Below are 19,334 nucleotides of genomic sequence, written 5' to 3'. Positions count from 1 at the left end.
AAATTTTATGAGACTAAAATGAATTATTTTATTTATCGTCATATTTTCTCCTCTCTCTGATGTTTTTTAAGGTGTTGAATAATTCACTCTAAACATTTTTAACCAACAATAACCGATATGGAGCTATATGTAATACCTTACTTAGCAGTTGATAGAATTTCACTTTTCTCAAATTTACTTTGTTTTTTTTTTTGTAATAACCATAACTTTTTCCAAATGATTTTAATATTTTATTTCATTATATTAAATGGGCTTCCATTAAGCCCAATATCCCTATCCAGGTTTGGGCTTTTTATGGATAAACATAATAAAAAAAAAAAAAATCAATCACGGAAGACAAACGTAGCTACCTCATCTCCCTCCTCTTCTTTTTTTTTTTTTTTTTTTTTTCATTTTTTTTTAAGTCATCGTCACTTTTCTCCACCACCTGTAGTTTCTCCTCTCTATAGCCGACGATGGCTTCATCGTCTTCCTCCATTTTCTCCGGTGTTAAGTTCTCTCCGATCTTAACTCCGTTTAATTCTGGAGATAGCCGCCGCTCTCGATGTGTAAAAGATAGAAACAATAAAGTTAGGTTTAATCCTTCGTCGCCGCGTCTCACTCCCAATCGTGTTCGCGTCGAAGCTCAGTCTTTGATTCCCTCTAATGGACTTTGGTACGTTTTAGCTCAGTCTTTGATTCCCTCTAATGGACTTTTGTACGTCTTAGCTCTTTAGATTTTGAATTCGTGGAAATTGAAATTAGTTCTTTGTTCGTATTATAGCCACTGATTTAGTTTATGTAGAGCTTTAAATTTTGAGAGATGAAGATGCTTATCACTAAACTCTTCTGAAATTTATGTTTTGAGAAGGTTTTTGAAATGAGTTGTTGATTTTGTGGTTTGAATGTTTTGGTGTCAAAGGGCACAAAGAACTACGAATAGGGGAGGATTGAAGAGGAGTATTGGTTTGGGACAGGGAAGCGCGATTTTCAGGAAGGAAGCTACTGGGATTTCACTTTCTCAGGGACGTAATTTTTGTTATACCTGTAAAAGAACTCAATCTGGAATCAGAAGATCATTGCCAAGTGCCTTTGTGGACAGAACTTCGTTTAGTTTGTCGAGGTCTCGTTTGACCTCTTCTCTGGTTCGTAAGCTATGCTATTTTCCCTTCTATGTCTTGTGTCATGTACTCGTGTTTGAACTATGTGTTTAACAGACTCAACATGTGCCAAATTTTCAGAGGAAAAGTTCTCAGATTCTAAATGCAACTGTTCGACCAGATGAGCCTCATGCTGCTGGTACAGCTTGGCCAGATGGTATCGTTGCGGAGAGACAAGATATAGACTTATTGCCCCCTGAGATAGATAGTGCAGAGTTAGAAGCATTTCTTGGTTGTGAACTTCCTTCTCATCCAAAGTTGCACCGAGGGCAATTGAAAAATGGACTTCGGTATCTTATTTTGCCGAACAAAGTTCCACCAAATAGGTAAATTGGGCAGAATGCCTGAAGTTGGTCTACTCGTAGTACTCTTAATGGTTACTTTATGCATCAGGGTTAGATAAATAACATGATTTCCCTTAATTATATTGAATATCAATTACAACAGAGTAAAAGGATAGAGGGCGGCAATTTTGGTACTTCTTTTCTGTTATAGCGTAGGCATATGGTGGAATCCTCTAAGGTCTTCCTCTTATTTCTTACATATGTGCTGAATTCTTTTAAAATGCTAGATTTGAGGCACACATGGAAGTTCATGTAGGATCGATAGACGAGGAAGATGATGAGCAAGGGATTGCTCATATGATAGAACATGTTGCATTCCTTGGGAGCAAGAAGCGTGAGAAACTTCTGGGTACAGGTGCCCGCTCTAATGCCTACACAGATTTCCACCATACAGTATTTCATATTCACTCACCAACCCACACAAAGGTTTGCTATCTTGTACACCTATTGCCGCATTATTGATGTAACTTTTTTTGGTTAGTTTATGTTCACTGGTTATTGTTGCCTCTGTATTTACTTTAACAAAAATGGTGCTTATAGCAATTGCATTGATTCGACCAAATTATCACATTGTCTTCACTCTTTTCTTTTCTTACTATATTTCTATATACAGTTTCATATACCTGTATGTTGTACATGGAATAATATTTCTATATTTTTTTTTTTGACATCTGGAATACTATTTCTATTATGAGCAAAGAATACTGAATTTAGTGTTGATTTATTTGTTTGTTGATCTAAGTCTGTTTCTTTTATTGAGTCCTCTCTAGATGTTATTGTGATAATTTGGAGAACGTACTGGCTTGCTAATCATGTTGATAGAGTTCGACAGATGGAATAATTTCTTCATATTAATTAGACTGTTGAACCATTTCAGGACTCTGAGGACGACCTTTTCCCATCTGTGCTCGATGCCCTGAATGAGGTAAAACTTTCCTATCTAAGATGATGTCTTCCCATTGGATATGTCCTAATTTCTTTTCTGTTGCAAAATCAGAGCCCCTCTATGTTTCATGGATCATGATTCATTTGGAAAATAAATTCTTATTTCGCTAATGATTACAGATAGCTTTTCACCCAAAATTCCTCTCTTCTCGAGTTGAGAAAGAAAGGCGGGCCATACTTTCAGAACTTCAGATGATGAATACAATTGAGTATCGTGTTGACTGCCAGGTAATCATTAAGAATATTTTTTTTATGTCAGCACAACAGTTCTTTGTCGTATCGAATTTTTGGTGAATAATCAGTGACACATTGTGTTTTATTTCATGAGACTAGTTGTTGCAACATCTACATTCTGAGAACAAGCTGGGTCGAAGGTTCCCTATTGGATTGGAAGAGCAGATTAAGAAGTGGGATGTTGACAAAATTAGGAAATTTCATGAGCGATGGTACTTCCCAGCCAATGCCACTCTATATATTGTTGGAGACATCGACAACATACCTCAGATAGTCCACAATATTGAAGTAAGATATTCTCTTACCTTTGTCTTGCATTGCCGTTTGTCTTTAATATATAAATATTGAATTTCTGCTGCGTAGTCTATCTTGACCAGAAAGTCGCTCTTGTGCAGGCTGTGTTTGGAAAAACTGGTTTGGATAATGAAGCAACACCCACTTCTTCTACTCCTGGTGCCTTCGGTGCCATGGCTAATTTTCTCGTCCCGAAGCTGCCAGCTGGTCTTGGTGGAACCTTTTCAAATGAGAGAACAAATACTGCTGATCAATCCAAGATGATTAAAAGAGAAAGACATGCAATTCGTCCCCCGGTTGAGCATAATTGGTCGCTTCCTGGAACCAGTGTTGAGCTAAAGCCTCCACAGATATTTAAGCATGAGCTTCTTCAAAATTTTGCAATCAACATGTTCTGCAAGGTTTTTGTTACAATCTTTGAATTTCTCCTCTTTTTTTTTTCCAGCTAGCTTAACATGATACATCCAACTTGGGGTGGTAGTTAATATCATGAAATGTTAAAACAATATTTTTTATATCTTCCTGCAGATACCTGTTAGCAAGGTTCAGACATTTGGAGACCTACGAAATGTTCTGATGAAGAGAATATTTCTCTCTGCTCTACATTTTCGAATTAATACGAGATACAAGGTGAGGGTGTTAGTATGTTGCTTTTCTGAATACATCTGTTCTCAAGTTTTTTTGGGGAAGGAAATATTGTTCTCATTTTCTTGTACTGAACATTTTGCTTAGGTTTTGGTTGATAAAAATGAATATCTTCAAATCTCACTAAAATTTTATTAAATCAGCTCTCTGATGGGGTGTTCAAACAATATGTGTATTTTTGATTATATTGAGGTGCACTAGCAGAAGTAAAACTCTTTTCCAGTTCATTGATTTTGCTAGATTATTTATTGAATTTTTGAGGAACTAAATGCATTTTCAGTAGACTCAATAATGTCAATAAAATTTTGGTGATGTTATTTTGTACCTTCCAGAGTTCAAACCCGCCATTTACATCAGTTGAACTGGACCATAGTGATTCTGGAAGGGAAGGATGCACTGTTACCACTCTTACTGTCACCGCAGAGCCCAAAAATTGGCAAAATGCAGTGAAAGTTGCTGTCCAAGAGGTATGCTTATTGTTTGTTCTCATTTATCTTCATTGTGATTACTATTTTTCATTATTTTATTGGACTTGATGAATAATGGATTGGTTGAAGAGATAGTCTAAAAGACTGTTAGAGCCATTGCCACTTTCTCTTTGCCTATGAGAATTCATTCAGCTATGTTTAACATGTTATTCTACTTGCAGGTTCGAAGACTTAAAGAATTTGGTGTCACGAGGGGTGAACTTACTCGTTACATGGACGCTCTTCTAAAAGATAGTGAACATCTGGCAGCTATGATTGATAATGTGTCATCTGTTGATAACCTGGATTTTATTATGGAAAGTGATGCACTAGGCCACACGGTTATGGATCAGACGCAAGGACATGAGACCTTGGTTGGCGTAGCTGGAACTGTTACGCTTGAGGAGGTAGGTTTCACAGTTCTGTTATTCGTATTAGTTATTCTTGTAGCATGTGACCCGAAAGATGACTGTTAATTTCAAAATTATGGGTGATTAACACATTAGTAACTACTGGATATTTTACACTTCCTACATGATACTATTTAAAATATTTTTGTTCTAGTTAGTTGTTTTCTTTTGTTTTGATGGTTTCTTGTCCAGGTAAACACTGTTGGCGCCAAGGTGCTAGAGTTTATTTCTGATTTTGGAAGGTCCACTGCACCTCTTCCTGCAGCAATAGTTGCTTGTGTTCCCACAAAGGTGCATGTTGATGGTGCTGGTGAGAGTGATTTTAATATAACACCTGGTGAAATAATAGATTCTATCAAATCAGGATTATTAGCACCCATTGAGGCTGAGCCTGAGGTATTCCTGAACTTCATATTTTTATTTATTTTCTATTTTTTATCTTCTCGTAAAATATAGACCAAAGGGTAGTTCTTAATCAGCTTTTCGCCTTCATACTTGCAGCTCGAGGTGCCAAAAGAATTGATCACTCAATCACAGTTGGAAGAGTTAACCGTGGAGAGAAATCCATGTTTTGACCCTATTCCTGGGTCAGGTCTAACCAAGTTGCATGACAAAGAGACTGGGATCACTCAGCTTCGCTTATCCAATGGGATATCTGTAAATTACAAGGTACGTCTTTCATCCTTTTCCTCTTGCTTATTTATCTAAGCATCATCTCCATGGTGATTTTCTTTCTACATTATAAGACGTTCTATTCAATTTTTATATTGTAGTTTTGTGCGGTCCACTTAACAAATTGTAGTCCTTAACAACTTAGAAATTATGCTTCCATGTTACCACAAAATATATATTTGGTGTTGATTAATACTATACTTTTGTTTCAGCTTCTTGTATATAGAAATAAAGACCCTTCCCTTGACATTTTCTCTTTTCAATATAGATATCAACGACCGAATCTCGGGCAGGTGTCATGCGGCTTATTGTTGGTGGTGGACGAGCTGCTGAAACTTCTGATTCCAAAGGAGCTGTGGTTGTTGGTGTTCGTACACTCAGCGAGGGTGGTAGGGTTGGAGACTTTTCAAGGGAGCAGGCAAGTGAAACTGTTCAAAACTGCATTGTGATTTTTTTTTAGTACTACAAAAATGATATGAACTAAGCTGAAAGTCATTTCCGTACAGGTGGAGCTTTTCTGTGTAAATCATTTGATAAACTGCTCGTTGGAATCAACTGAGGAGTTCATTGCCATGGAATTCCGATTTACTCTGAGAGACAATGGAATGCAAGCAGCTTTTCAGCTGCTTCACATGGTGCTTGAGGTATTATAACTAAGACGATGTATTATGCGGTGAAACATTTCTGACCCTTGATTCTTATTAATTTTCTGTCAATAGTGTTTTCTCCTACCTGCTTGTTCGTTTTCCTAACTGTTTTTCTAATCTTTTGCTGATTAAGAGTGTTGATTCTCTGGCATGCAGCGTAGTGTCTGGTTGGAAGATGCATTTGATCGAGCACGGCAGCTATATCTTTCGTATTTTCGGTCAATTCCTAAAAGCTTGGAGCGTGCGACTGCTCATAAACTCATGATTGCGATGCTGAATGGCGATGAGCGTTTTGTTGAGCCTACACCCAAGTCATTACAGAAATTGAATCTAGAATCTGTGAAAGATGCGGTTATGAGTCATTTTGTTGGGGACAATATGGAGGTGATATCTCAAACTTGAAAGTTGATATTTAGCTTGACAAATATTAATTTGATTTGATTTTCATAAACTTTTCTGTGGTTTCCTTCAGGTAAGCATTGTGGGGGACTTTTCAGAGGAGGAAATCGAGCGTTGCATCCTTGATTACCTTGGTACAGTTAAGGCCAGCCATGATTCTGGAAAACTACCAGGATCTGAGCCTATTGTTTTTCGCCAACCAACAGCTGGCTTGCAATTTCAACAGGTACGGAACAAAGCAGTAATGCATGGACTTTCTTGTTCTTCTCTTCGGCTTCCCCATCCTCTTAGATATATGATTCAAGCAGGATATTTGACATATTGATCTCTTAACAGGTATTCTTGAAGGATACTGATGAGAGGGCATGTGCATACATTGCCGGACCAGCGCCAAATCGATGGGGCTTTACAGTTGACGGGGATGACCTGTTTCAGTCTGTTAGCAAACTTACTGTTGCTCATGGTAAGTTACACCTAACGGACTGACATAATACTAGGAGTCATATGGTGTCACAATATTCAACCTAGTGGAAACTGTGTATATGTCTGGTTCTGACTTCTGAGCTTGTCTCATACACCATAAATTCATCATCGGTAGTATTAATGAATTTAGTGGTTAGATCTGAGATAAAGTAGCTTAATATATTTCATGCATGGAAAATTCTCTAAAGGAGCTTCTGAAATGGCAGATGGACTTTCGAAATCGGAGGAACAGTTGCTAGAGGGCGGAGACAGAGATTTGCAAAGGAAACTTCGTGCCCACCCTCTTTTCTTTGGAATTTCAATGGGTCTTCTGGCAGAAATCATAAACTCTAGGTAACTCTTATTGTTGAATGGTGTCATATTATGTGAAAGCTGAGTTCTTTGCTGCTATTGTACTCTGATTTGGTACTTGTCTAGAATTTGAATAGCAACTAACCACCAGAATGAAGCACTATTTAGAATATGTACGCCTTCATCATGTGTCAACAAACATTTGGGTTAAAGAGAATGCAGTTTTATGCATCTGATTGTCTTTTTGCTTCAGACTGAAAAACAACTTTTTTGAATCATTGCAGGCTTTTCACGACAGTAAGAGACTCTCTTGGACTGACATATGATGTATCATTTGAGCTAAACCTATTTGATAGGCTGAATCTCGGGTGGTATGTGATATCTGTGACTTCGACTCCCGGCAAGGTATGCAGTCTTTGTACTTAGCTTACAGTAAATGACCTACTCTTCTGTTTAACAGTTTTCTTCACCAAGTTTCTCAATACTCTCTCCAGGTATACAAAGCGGTTGATGCCTGTAAGAGCGTTCTTAGAGGTTTGCATAGCAACCAAATTGCCCCTAGGGAGTTGGATAGGGTTAGTTATCTCTCTTGCCTTCTCAGCTTAGCTATTTTTAGATTGTTTTAGTTGTTTATGGAAAGTAATGTTGTTTGTAAATCAACAGGCAAAGCGAACTCTTCTTATGAGACATGAAGCTGAACTCAAATCCAATGCCTATTGGCTTAATTTATTAGCTCACTTGCAGGCCTCATCTGTTCCGAGGAAGGTGATACTCACTTGCATATTCTTAACTGTTTTGTTTCTGACCTGACTTCTTCTGATGGGATGGTTGTGATTTTTTTAGGAACTGTCATGCATCAAAGAACTCACTTCATTATACGAAGCTGCTTCGATCGAGGACATATACCTCGCTTATAATCAATTAAGAGTGGACGAGGACTCTCTGTACTCCTGCATCGGAATAGCTGGGGCGCAGGCTGGTGAAGAGACAACTGGTAAGTGTAACTGTCTCTTGAGCAAAACCAGTTTGAGATCAGTTGGGTATTAATATACGAAAACTCTACTCTGCAGTTCTATCAGAAGAAGAAGAACCAGAAGATGCTTTCTCAGGAGTTGTTCCAGTGGGACGAGGCTCATCGATGACCACAAGACCAACAACCTGATCCACATTGTGTGGCTTGTAAGATAATGTAGGTGAAGACATATGTGCCCCATAGATACGATATGTTCATCAGATTCGTTGTCACGGAGAGAAGCTTCATCAGAGGTTTTCCTGAGAGCTTTTGACATTAGAGGTTTGTATACTTTCTTGTGATCACCATCAAGGCTAATAAATGGCCACCATACTCATCTCTTGTCTCTTTCATATTTATAGAAAAGAAAAAAAAAAAAAGAAAAAGACAAATAGTGACAAATGTAGAACTTTGTTTTTCTGGAGTCGATACTACGGTGCAAAGTTTATTATGCAGCTGTAAATGTAATTTGTGACTCTGATTTAGACGAGTCTTTTTGCTCTCATGTTCATACATCTATAAAATCATTGGGAAGTGTTTATGGGCAAGTCAGTACATGTGAAACCAAGTAAACGAATACTGAGAATAACCATATGGTCCATATAGTATAGTTGTGGAGCTAATGGTTTTAAGGTAATACAAGTCTACAAATACAATATGTAGCTTTTTCAAATAAGTTATACAATTTTCAAAATGTACGATAGTTCATGTTTTGAGTGTATTTTACTTGTTGTACCTTGAGTAAACTCCAATATAAAGGAGTGTTAGTCTATGAGATGTTAGTTTTAATTTTTCATTGTCTTGTTTGAAGTATACGTGGTTAATAAAGTCCTAAGCTCTGGTGGTTAAATATGGACCTTTACTCTTCAAAGTGAGTGGTTCAATCCCATGTTTGTAGTCTGTTTGTGACTTAATGATGTGCTTTATACAAAGTTAACTAAAGTTTACGAATAAATTGGGAAATTAATTACACTTAGTTTATTTGTGTTTTTCTTTTATACAATAAACGACGTCGTTTTGAAATTTAACAAAAATTGTTAGTATTAACTTAACCTCGTTAAATTTGGTTTGTTAGTTGACTTAATGACATGTTTTATTTGAAAAAGTCGAAGAATTATGAAAAATTGTAGAGTCAATCAAAGTTGACAATTTATTTCAACACATATAAAGTTGAGGCTTTTTTCAACATGTTTGCTAAGTTGAGGTTTTTACAATATTTTTTCCAAATTTTATATATTACTATTTTAATATTTGAAACTGTTCTGAAGAACAATAGTTTCTTATTTTGGTAATGAATCATTCAAAAATTGTTAATAATGCATTCATTCTATATTTTTTGTAATGAATCATTCAAAATTTGTTGATAATGACATTCATTGTATGTGAAAATCCTAATATGAAAATATAGATGTAATGCAATTCATATGATTGACTGCATAAAACATATATAGACTCAAATGATGTGAAACTCAAAACATTACTGAAGCGTATATGTAAGCCTATTGATATATATAGTGTTAACTTGTTGTTCATACTTTTCGTCGTTTTTTACTCTCATGTTGGTTTCTCTCGCTCTCTCTACATTTTATTATTATACAATATTTTCACAGTTAATATAAATTAGATTTTGGTCTTGAGTGGTTGTGATTTAATTACGAGAAAAAAACTTTGATTTAGTTAATGTTCTTATTATTTCATTTTCAAAGTGGCTTTAATAAAAAAAAACTTAAATTTGTTTTGTATGAATAGGTATGGATAAACCGGGAAGAAGGAAATTGGTTAGAAACTATGGATCCGTTGACAATTACCAACGGTGTACTTGAGTGGTTGTGGTTTTTGAAATAGTTTTTGGTAATTTGTTTATTCGAAAATCTATTTTATAACTATTAAATTTTGAGAAAAGTAGTTTACCTAAAATATAAGATTTTAAAGGATCTACATTTTGAGAGATTTTACAAACTACCAAAAGAATGCCCCAAAGTTACACCGAAAACCAAAAACCATAATCACACCCAACAACCATTTAAAAACTATATATGCATAGGTTTGACAATATCAAATGCAAGAGAAATGCCACAAAAATATGACATGTGTTGGACGATGTCCACCAACGCATGAAAACAATATATTTGGAGTTTCAAAAGTGATAACAATTGCTTAAATAGTTGCTTCACATCCTGTAAAATTCAGAATTTTGTAAATCATATTTGAATATGCGAAAACTATGGGTTATATGTTTTAAAATTAATATTTGAAGAAAAATAAATAAAGTTTTTTCTCTTCATAACATAAATGATGTGTTTCTTTTGCTGCTTTCATTAGTATATTTTTTATTTAAAAAATGGTAATATATGAATGTTGTGTGTAAATTTTGAAAAGGAGAAAAAAAAAACTAAGATACATGTAAAATGCCTTCAAGGAATTCCAAATTATTGTTTTTGAAAAGAAAATTAATTCATAATTCTACTTATATGTGAATATATGATCCACACCTGTTCATATAGTGTTTGTAAATATTTGAATTGTTTGTATATTATTTGCATTATTTGCAATAATGATCAATATAGCAAAATGAATGCTGCCACCTAATATAACCATACCATTTTCTCATTTGCAGTACCTAAAGTTTATATAATTACCTCTAACGAACCGACGGAGTACCGATGTATAATTAAGATTTTATTGAAAAGAAAATAAATTTTAGCAAAATTATGTAAATTAAAAAATCAAATTAATTAACAAAAATGCATAAAAATTTAAATTTCTAAATTTAGAATTTCAGTGAATATTTTAAAAACCGAATACATGAAATTGTTCTTGAAACTAGAAATTGTTCCAAAAAAAAACAAAATTCATAAAAATCTAAGAAGATGAAGACGAATGCGTCGACCGCATGTCGCTCATGAATGCGTCGACCGCATGTCGCTCATGAATGTTGCCAAAAATTGTTTTGGCAAAATGATCTTATTAAGCTGCATCTTACGAGTCCATGTCAGCAACATCAAGTGTCTGATGTGATCACAGGCGTCTGATGTGATCACAGGCGTCTGATGTGGTCACATGCGTCTGATGTGGTCTCAGGCGTTGCAGCTTCCTGATTTTCATAGCAAACTGTTCTGGAACTGCATCTTCAACATATCCACAGCTTCTTTGAAAGATGGAGTGATAAATAAGATAATCATGAACCCAATCTTCTTGCATATAGTGATTACATTGAAACATGGAATTGGCAACCTTAATTTTGGTTCGATGCCGGCAAGATCACCAATAACATTGTAATCATCTCTTCTGTATAAACTCAAAAACATTGTAAAAAACAAAGAAAATTTGCAAGTCAACTTCAAATATATCTGACAATAATTCCATACTCTTTTGTATTTTCTACAATTGTGTTCACATATTTATTTTAAAGCATATGATTATTTCGATTCACATAACAAATTAATTCGAAGTAAAGTTTGTACAAAGAGAGTTTTAATGGAATCCCAAACGACAAGAAATGAGATCAGTGGATATATAACATATTTCCCAAGATGAAGCACATCAAATGTAAGAGACATGCTTAGTCTTTTAAACAAGAAATAGCAAACGTAGAAACTTCAAATTTTATCAAATGAAATCTTCTTTATGTCACGAGACTTGTAGAATGTTGTTGACGTAGCTATTATGGGCTTTGAACACTTGAAACTTATTACAATCTCATTCATGGCAAAACAATTTGATGTTGTTCACAAGATGCTTCCTAATGAATCAGTTCCAACAAAATTCTGATGAAGCAATTTTGGGTCTAACCATTTAGTAAACCAAAACCACAATGTCCAATAAGTTGGAATAGTAAGTAAGCAACAAAATATGAAAAACTAAATACAAAATAACATTAGACGTACCATAATACCCAAAGACAATGATGGTTGAGGAAATGGGATTTTGTGATTGCTAATCTTTTTATTTTATAATTCCTGCAAATCAACATAAAATATTTAAATTTGGTATAAATATCAAACATAACATAGAAATTTCAACCAAAATGTAGAAAATAAAATGGTAAATGCTAGAAAAATAAAACCTCTTTGCATTCTTTGAGCCATAGCAATGAGCTTATATCTCTCTATTGTTCCTTTATTTCTGTCAAAACCAACGAAGACCTGATTTTGTATAAGTTATATTTTGCTTAATAAGTATTTAACATCTTTGTTTCGTGACAACACACAATCACAATTCATTCCTTTATATACTGAATTCACAAGGATGTATTTTTTGTTATTATCATAAATTAGATTTTATTAACTTGGCTTTGAGTATATCTTTTCTTGTTGACGACAACAACAAAAAGGAAAATAAAGTTATATATCAACCAAAAAAATGAAGCTATATATCTAAGTGTTAGTATATGGGAAGAAAAAGATAGTTACAGTTTTGAACTGAAAGAGAGGAGAACTCATCTGCTGCGTTGCAAAACGGAGATTCATACTTCTCTTTCGGCTAATCCCAAATATCTCATAACGACGCGTAGCACACAACTTTAAGAACCATGTCCCCTCTTAGTTCAGCGATCCACGGCACCTGGTCACAAGTTCGATACATACTTTAAAGAAAGGCAAAAACACTGGGAAACCTCAATTACGAAAAAATATACATGTGGAGAAAACAGAACAGTGTGATATACGAAGAAGGAAGCAACAAAAGCACGAAAGCAAGTAAACATGAAACTGAGGGAACTTACTTTTGAGCTCCACAGTTACAGGGGATTTTGTCGTCCTCCAATGGGAACTTGTAGTTGTAACTTATTTCTTCACCAGCGTCTATATGCCGCTTAGCATAAATGAATATCTTTTTCTTACCCTCTACGCTTATAATCTTGGTGTAACAGTTCGGCTGCAGAAGCACAGTGTCTTCTATAAGACCCCAAATCCACAAAACGAACTAGCATATTATCGAAAAACTTTGCATACAGTTACCTCACATGAATGGTTTATAAACCTCGCTATGCCACCACGCTTTGTGGCATCAACCTAGACTCATGGTAAGCAACAATTGTATCAGAACTGTCAATCATAAAAAAATGAAACATAGACAAGTAAAGATTTTTAATGTATTGCATAGGTGACTAACCACATAGCCATCATCAAGCCTGAAAAGATAACTGCTCCCTATTCCCATCTTTTCGTATTGACGTTCACGTATCTCAGATATCTACACATATTGAACCAAAGTCGCGACTAAAGTAAACAGTCTGTCCTTAAAAAAAACAACAAGATTCATCAAAGACGCTAAGACACTGTAACAACTACCACTTACGAATTACATAATGGAACACATAATCAAACAAGTCATACTTACAGAACAACGTATCAACTCTCCAACATATTCGATCACAAAGTCCTCAGCTTCAATCGGTTCAAGTGCAACAAGACCCCAATCATGAATCTTACTTTGTTGAAACCGTAAACGTTTTTTTCTAGCCTGTCACCAATACGAAAAAAAAGAGATCAATACTACACTACAGATACGTATGTAGTTCATAGAGAATACTAGTTTATGTTTTAATCACCTTCAACTGAGACATTTTCAAGACATCAGCCCCATCTGCAGCAGCTAAAAGATTACGCATTTTTGCCCTATTAGTTCTTGCAGAAAGAACGTTTGGAGTCAAATTACTTTTGGAACCAAAATGTTGTATATGTACGCAAGAACTTCCCCTAACACGGGATCTCTCTTCAGCACTAGCCTTTAATGACCATGCATGCCAATGCCAACCATTAATAGATGTGCGTGCACATCCATCAGACTTTGTAACTGACATTAACACCTTTTTTTTGCCTGTTTTCGAACTCAACTTTTCCAATGGTTTCAAGGCAATAGGCTTAGGCCTGCCATCGTGCAATGACAAATCCTTAATGGGAGAAGGATCTGCTGTATGTTTCCTTCTAAGCATCAATTTCTTTGAAACTCCTACACAAACCAACCAAATACATGTAGTTTGAGGTAAATAATATATAACAAAAATAAATACAAACCCATGGAAGGTAAAACTGAATTTGTAGGAAATAGTTGCCTTTTTGCAGCTTATCTGATGTATTGCAGGGAAGCTTCTCTTCATTTCCAACATCACAGCTTTGCTTTACAATAGCACTGGGTACTTTTTCACCCAACATGTGCTTTCTCTTTAGAATTGAGGATCGTGATGCTTCATGAAAAAGTACTGAACAATTAATATATGTGCCCCACGCAATCAAGTAGCCTGGGTGAAGCAACACAAAGATACATCAATGAAGTATGACGCTAGACACTTACATTTACGGGGGTTCTGTGATATGTTGCACGCAGACTTTTCCACAAACTTTTTTCCTTCCGTGACTCTTTCAGGATTACCAGTAGGGATTGACATATCCTGACTGTGCTTCGCAGCATCTTCTGGAGAAAATAATTTAGCAAGGAATTTTCAGGAGTCATCCTTAAAACCTGGGAATTAAAACAACGGGTTCTTACTTTTCCGTCTCTTGCTGAGGTGGGGAGGGGGAACCGTATCACCGGTTGCAAAACCACGGCTTTCTGTATCATCTTCCCCAGATATCTCACTAAAACCTCTGACTGCTCCATTGCAAGATTTTGTATCTTCGACCCTGACATCTGACATATTCTTTCTCTTCAACTTTGATAAATGAGCTGCTGTTTAGAAGGATGATATCAGTAGGCTTGGGTTGCATGGTGGTAAAGAAGCTCAAGAGCTTAAAGTCAACGACACGAATTTGAATGTGTAGGAAACAAATAAAGGAGTCGTTACCTTTTTGCACTTTATGCGAAGACTTCTTTGAAAGATTTTCCTCATGATCTTTGCAGTCAACAGTTTCCTCAGATTCCTCAGCAGACATTGAAATCTCCTCACAGGATTTTGCAGGATTTCCTCTTAACTCTTTTGTTTTATTCCTAGATATCCCTAATAGAATATACACCAAAAATAACATGAAAGAAGGAGAGATAAACCCTGATATCAACATAGAATCATACCTATAGAGTACATAGAAATCTTACTTCTTAGTCTTGTTATAAGGAGTTCATCATCAAATTCATCTGCCGTTTCAAGATCTTGGCTTTTATCACAGTTCACGTTACTAAAAGCATCTTCACCAACCTTTTCTTTACCAAACTTCGTAGCATCCTTAATGATACCTGCATAACGATAAGAAGAAAAATTTAAGGTAAGAGTTAAGTATCTCTTATTCGGATGAAAAAGTCTGAAAACTACATACAATGATCCCGCCGGTCATTTCTTATCTTCGGTTGACTAGGTTTCCGAACTGACAAATCTGTACTGGCTGTATCAACCTTAAGGGCTTCTTTCATGGAATGCGAATCTGACAGCTTCCTAGATCGTTTAACCAGAATTTTCTCAGACGAACTGACACATTGTTTCCTCGGCTTTTCTGCTGTCCCATTTGATATATTAGACTGTAATAGTTTTTTGTTACGAGTAACAGTTTTGCGCTTCTTCAGTGCCAATGGTTTTGTACGAGAAAGTGGATGGCTTCCTTTCCGGGAAGCAAGGAATTCGTTAAGATAAAACTTCATGAACAGTGATTTCCAATCTCTTATAACATCATTGTGCAGCTTCTGTCTACATAAAGCTGTTGCAACATACTCTTTGATCTCAGGAATAGATTCCTTGGACCTTACAGGCCGAAACTTGTGGCACAGAGATGGCATATTAATGTTGCTTTCACATCCAGGTGGTGGTGGCTCATGAATATCCAGAGGATCAAGTTCATCATTAACAGGACTGCCCGACGTCTCCAATGTTGTACGAAAAATATTAGCAATACTATCTTCAGATATGATTTGCTTAGAGGATTCTCCCTTTTGCGACAATCTCTGAGAGCCACTGATATCATTGGAAAAACGCAACCTCGCAGGAACCACATTTAAGCCATTCTTCTTTCCACCAGCCCGGAAGGAACCATGACCAGATGACGGGTTTTCCTGCAGCAATTTGCAACAATTTTAATTCAACCCCCACTTGCTAGCATGCCACCAACAAGACAGAACAAGAAAGGATGACTTTTCCTTAGAAAACTTCAAAAATTCCCACACAAAGGGATTCTGTTTCATTACCTCATTAATTTTGCCATCTTGTACAGAAGTATTTGTTCCATTTTCAATGAGAATGCCAGTGTAATCAGTCAGGTGAGCTTTAAGAGACAGAAAGAGTTCACTTTCAACATGTTCTGATATGCTTGCTATGATGCTTTCCATCCCATTACTATCTGATAAGGTTACTATTCTAGATGAGACTCCATGAACACTGGCTGCATTGTTAGAGTCAAGTTCATTAAAGTAAGCAGTTTTGGAGGAAGAGGAATCCACCCTACGAGTAAACTGCAAAACATTAAAAATGACATTCATTTCATTAGAGAGCAAAGCTAATAAGAGAAAAATGACACTCATTTAATAGAAGTCGTAGAAAAATTGAAGCAAGCTCACAGTCTCAATTGCTTCAGGTTTGTCTGAATACTTTGTCTGGGAACCCTTGAAATATTTAACAGTTGAAATAACAGGAGACCGAAACCAAAGTTTGTTCTTTCTCCAAGATGATGAATGAGTTGCCACAGTATCATAAAAGACAGCATTCCACATGATTTGCATGCAATGGTTGTGAAGCATTCTACATACAGCTGAGCAAGATGTCTGAAAGTTCTCAATGCTACCAACAGATTTAGTATATTTGAGCGAGTCTGCCGCTATACTACTATGACCCCACTCATTTAATATGTTCTTACAGCCTGTTGTTTCAGAGGTCGAGACAATACTTTTCTCCCCATTGCTAACTTGAGACTGCACAAACAAAGCTTTAACATATTAGTGTACAATTCAATGACAGCCCTTAAGTTTTATATTTGTATGTATGTGCATGAAAAGTGCGCATGTGTACATAAATGCACGTATATAAAAAGAGTTACCAATGTGGATTCAACATGGGCAGCAGAACTGGGTCGATAAGAATTGAGATGCTCATCACTCTTCTTGGCCTTAAGAAAGTCTGAAATTACGCTGCTAATGATTTCATCAAGCAGAGCTCTTCTAGCTGTATTCACTATTCCTCTCTGAAGCTGAACAGAGAGATCTTCAGAAACTTCGGATATGATGCTCACGCCAGACACTGACTCATCACAATTGGTACCACTACATTTCATCCTCCATACACCAATTAATGATGCTAATGTGGTTGGTCTAAGCTTATTTTCACCATCACGTATCTGCAAAAAACAATTGAAGCATTGAGAAGAAGTGGAGAAGACATATGTTAATCAAGTATTCTAAAATAGTAAGTAATAAGCTTGAAACTGGAAAGTATAGGTGGGGAGATTTCCGAAATAGGGATGAAAAGTAACACAAATTTCCTCCCATAAGAAGATGCATGCAAAAAAAAAAAAAAGCTAGGCAAGGCTACAAAGAGGCATCAGGATTAAAATTAAAAATCATTGTAACTACTTAGAATTTAAGTAATCACAATCTTTTAAAGTCTATTTTAATACAGCTTACCAGGGCTGCATCTGAAACATATCCATTCTGCTGCCAATTATAGAGCTCCAATATAGAATGTGGTCCATGATTTCTAGCCTGATCATCCACCAGAAACCAGCAAGCATGTTCGTTTCCCTGACAGAAACGCCAACAATAAAAGAAAATTCTTATGTGAACTCGAGCCAGCATGACTGATGAAGTTGTGAACTGAGTTTTCACCGTTTAAAGGGAGTTACCAATGAGAGGAATGAAGCTAACATATCTGATTCCTCCTGATTTAATTTTAGCTGATCCGAGACACAACCAGTAGAACTACTCTGTGGAGGCAACGTCTGATGGGAAATCAAATGAGCAGCAGAAGTTGCATGCTGTGTTTGAGTCTTATCTTGATGATTTGTGGCATTGTTACTAGAAACGGGAAATGAACTAACAGGTGGGGCTACATTTATCATTCCATTTTGTAGATATGCAAAGCCAGTAGCGACATGATCCGGAAACTGCTTGAAGTACTTAAGAGGTACAGAATTTGCAGGATAGCCATTGACAATTGGATATACAAGAAGATCCTCAGGTAAAAAACCAGTGGATAGCCCATCATATAGTTGCTGTTGCGTATAAGGTCCACACATCTGGCCTTGCTGATTACCGTACATCCAACCGCTCGCATACATAGTATATCCCGGAAGACTCTTGTCTTGACCTGAAGCTGTACCACTACCAGAAGCCTCCTGACCCTCACGGCAGTCTCCATTGGACTTACAACTCATATCCAAAGCTGAATCCATACCACACAGTGCATCAAAATCGCAACAAGCGGAAGACACAGTAACCAAATCACCACAGCTAAAACACAAAAATACAGTTTTTTGAGATTGACAATCCAAGTAAACAAATCACAACTAAGCAAAAACAATAAAATCACACCTCTCACAAGAGTAATCTTGAGCTAATTCCCTTGCAGAGGTTGAAACATCGTCACTGTAAACTCCAATACACATTGAACCAAAACGATTTGGTTCCAAAGCTGAAACTTTCTTCCTTCTACTAGAATAAGAACTACCATGGCTAAGAAAAGAAGAATAAACCGCAACCATGTCCCCCAATAAACTCTACACGAAAGAATATAATCAAAAGATCAATAAAAATACAACCTTTGATCCAAAATTGAGTTCAAAGCAATGTCATCAAAATTGAGATCGTACCCAATCACTAAAAAGATGAAAAGACTACAAATTTATAAAGCAAAAATCTGGAATCTAAGAATCAGACTACACTTAAAAACGCAATGATCGCCAAGTTAAGTGAAACCCAGAAGCTGTAAACATTGAATCGAACATACAAAGAAGAATCATCAAACCTCGAGAAAACAGAGATGAGACTGTCACCAAATTGAAGTGAATTTGAAGAAGAAGACGAAGACGAAGACGAAGATGAAGAGTTTATTTCTTTATCAACAAAATTAATTTAAAAAAAAAAAAAGGAAGTAAGGAAAGAATGAGAATTAGGGTTCGTTGAAACAAGCTGGGATAATCAATAGAGAGTTTAGTTGTAAAAAAAAAGAGAGTTTTAAATAATTTTTATATTTCAGTAATTATCAATGGGAAAAATGTCGAAAAAAGCCCGAACTTTCAAATTTAAGACGAAAAAAGCATAAACTTTCGAAATGTCAATTAAATCATAAAGGTTGGTTTGACTTTTCGATAAAATGCTCAAGTTTCGTTGACTGAGCCATTTTGAGCACGACGTTAACTTTCTGTTAAAAAAAATAATAATGCAGTTAACTTTCCGTTAGAACCAAAACGATGTCGTTTTAGTAACTTTTTAAAACATTGT

At 35.9% G+C, this 19,334-nt stretch overlaps 2 protein-coding genes across 5 annotated transcripts; one reads left to right on the top strand and one right to left on the bottom strand.

Moving 5' to 3' along the window:
- Positions 1 to 383: 383 nt before the first annotated feature.
- LOC17875506 (stromal processing peptidase, chloroplastic) lies at positions 384 to 8,530 on the top strand. Of its 2 annotated transcripts, none has more exons than XM_023779731.1 (24): positions 384 to 655; positions 902 to 1,124; positions 1,221 to 1,465; positions 1,711 to 1,909; positions 2,361 to 2,408; positions 2,549 to 2,656; positions 2,762 to 2,950; positions 3,058 to 3,357; positions 3,485 to 3,586; positions 3,934 to 4,068; positions 4,251 to 4,475; positions 4,671 to 4,874; positions 4,980 to 5,147; positions 5,419 to 5,568; positions 5,657 to 5,794; positions 5,954 to 6,181; positions 6,270 to 6,422; positions 6,533 to 6,659; positions 6,886 to 7,012; positions 7,255 to 7,375; positions 7,465 to 7,545; positions 7,634 to 7,735; positions 7,814 to 7,964; positions 8,041 to 8,530. In XM_023779731.1, exons 1-24 carry the CDS (start codon positions 456 to 458, stop codon positions 8,130 to 8,132), a joined length of 3,816 nt encoding a protein of 1,271 aa, XP_023635499.1. In that variant the 5' UTR covers positions 384 to 455; the 3' UTR covers positions 8,133 to 8,530. The 2 variants fall into 2 exon arrangements, with proteins under 2 accessions (XP_023635499.1, XP_023635497.1); XM_023779729.1 differs by having other exon boundaries at positions 6,868 to 7,012.
- Positions 8,531 to 11,382: 2,852 nt separating this feature from the next.
- LOC17875088 (histone-lysine N-methyltransferase ATXR7) lies at positions 11,383 to 18,997 on the bottom strand. Of its 3 annotated transcripts, none has more exons than XM_023780911.1 (22): positions 18,859 to 18,997; positions 18,426 to 18,610; positions 17,738 to 18,344; positions 17,520 to 17,636; positions 16,937 to 17,233; positions 16,461 to 16,811; positions 16,092 to 16,355; positions 15,233 to 15,959; positions 15,015 to 15,152; positions 14,767 to 14,919; positions 14,472 to 14,651; positions 14,277 to 14,396; positions 14,038 to 14,169; positions 13,534 to 13,934; positions 13,323 to 13,445; positions 13,095 to 13,175; positions 12,941 to 12,994; positions 12,706 to 12,857; positions 12,395 to 12,545; positions 12,049 to 12,127; positions 11,870 to 11,941; positions 11,383 to 11,769 (listed from the first exon to the last, which is right to left on the bottom strand). In XM_023780911.1, exons 2-19 carry the CDS (start codon positions 18,593 to 18,595, stop codon positions 12,524 to 12,526), a joined length of 4,089 nt encoding a protein of 1,362 aa, XP_023636679.1. In that variant the 5' UTR covers positions 18,596 to 18,610; positions 18,859 to 18,997; the 3' UTR covers positions 11,383 to 11,769; positions 11,870 to 11,941; positions 12,049 to 12,127; positions 12,395 to 12,523. The 3 variants fall into 3 exon arrangements, with proteins under 3 accessions (XP_023636679.1, XP_023636689.1, XP_006281733.2); XM_023780921.1 differs by having other exon boundaries at positions 14,277 to 14,393; XM_006281671.2 differs by having other exon boundaries at positions 14,472 to 14,648.
- Between the last annotated feature and the right edge of the window lie 337 nt (positions 18,998 to 19,334).

Source organism: Capsella rubella, unplaced genomic scaffold, assembly GCF_000375325.1.
Source record: "Capsella rubella cultivar Monte Gargano unplaced genomic scaffold, Caprub1_0 scaffold_8, whole genome shotgun sequence".
Lineage (NCBI taxonomy): Eukaryota > Viridiplantae > Streptophyta > Magnoliopsida > Brassicales > Brassicaceae > Capsella > Capsella rubella.
This window is presented reverse-complemented; position numbering and strand designations above follow the sequence as displayed.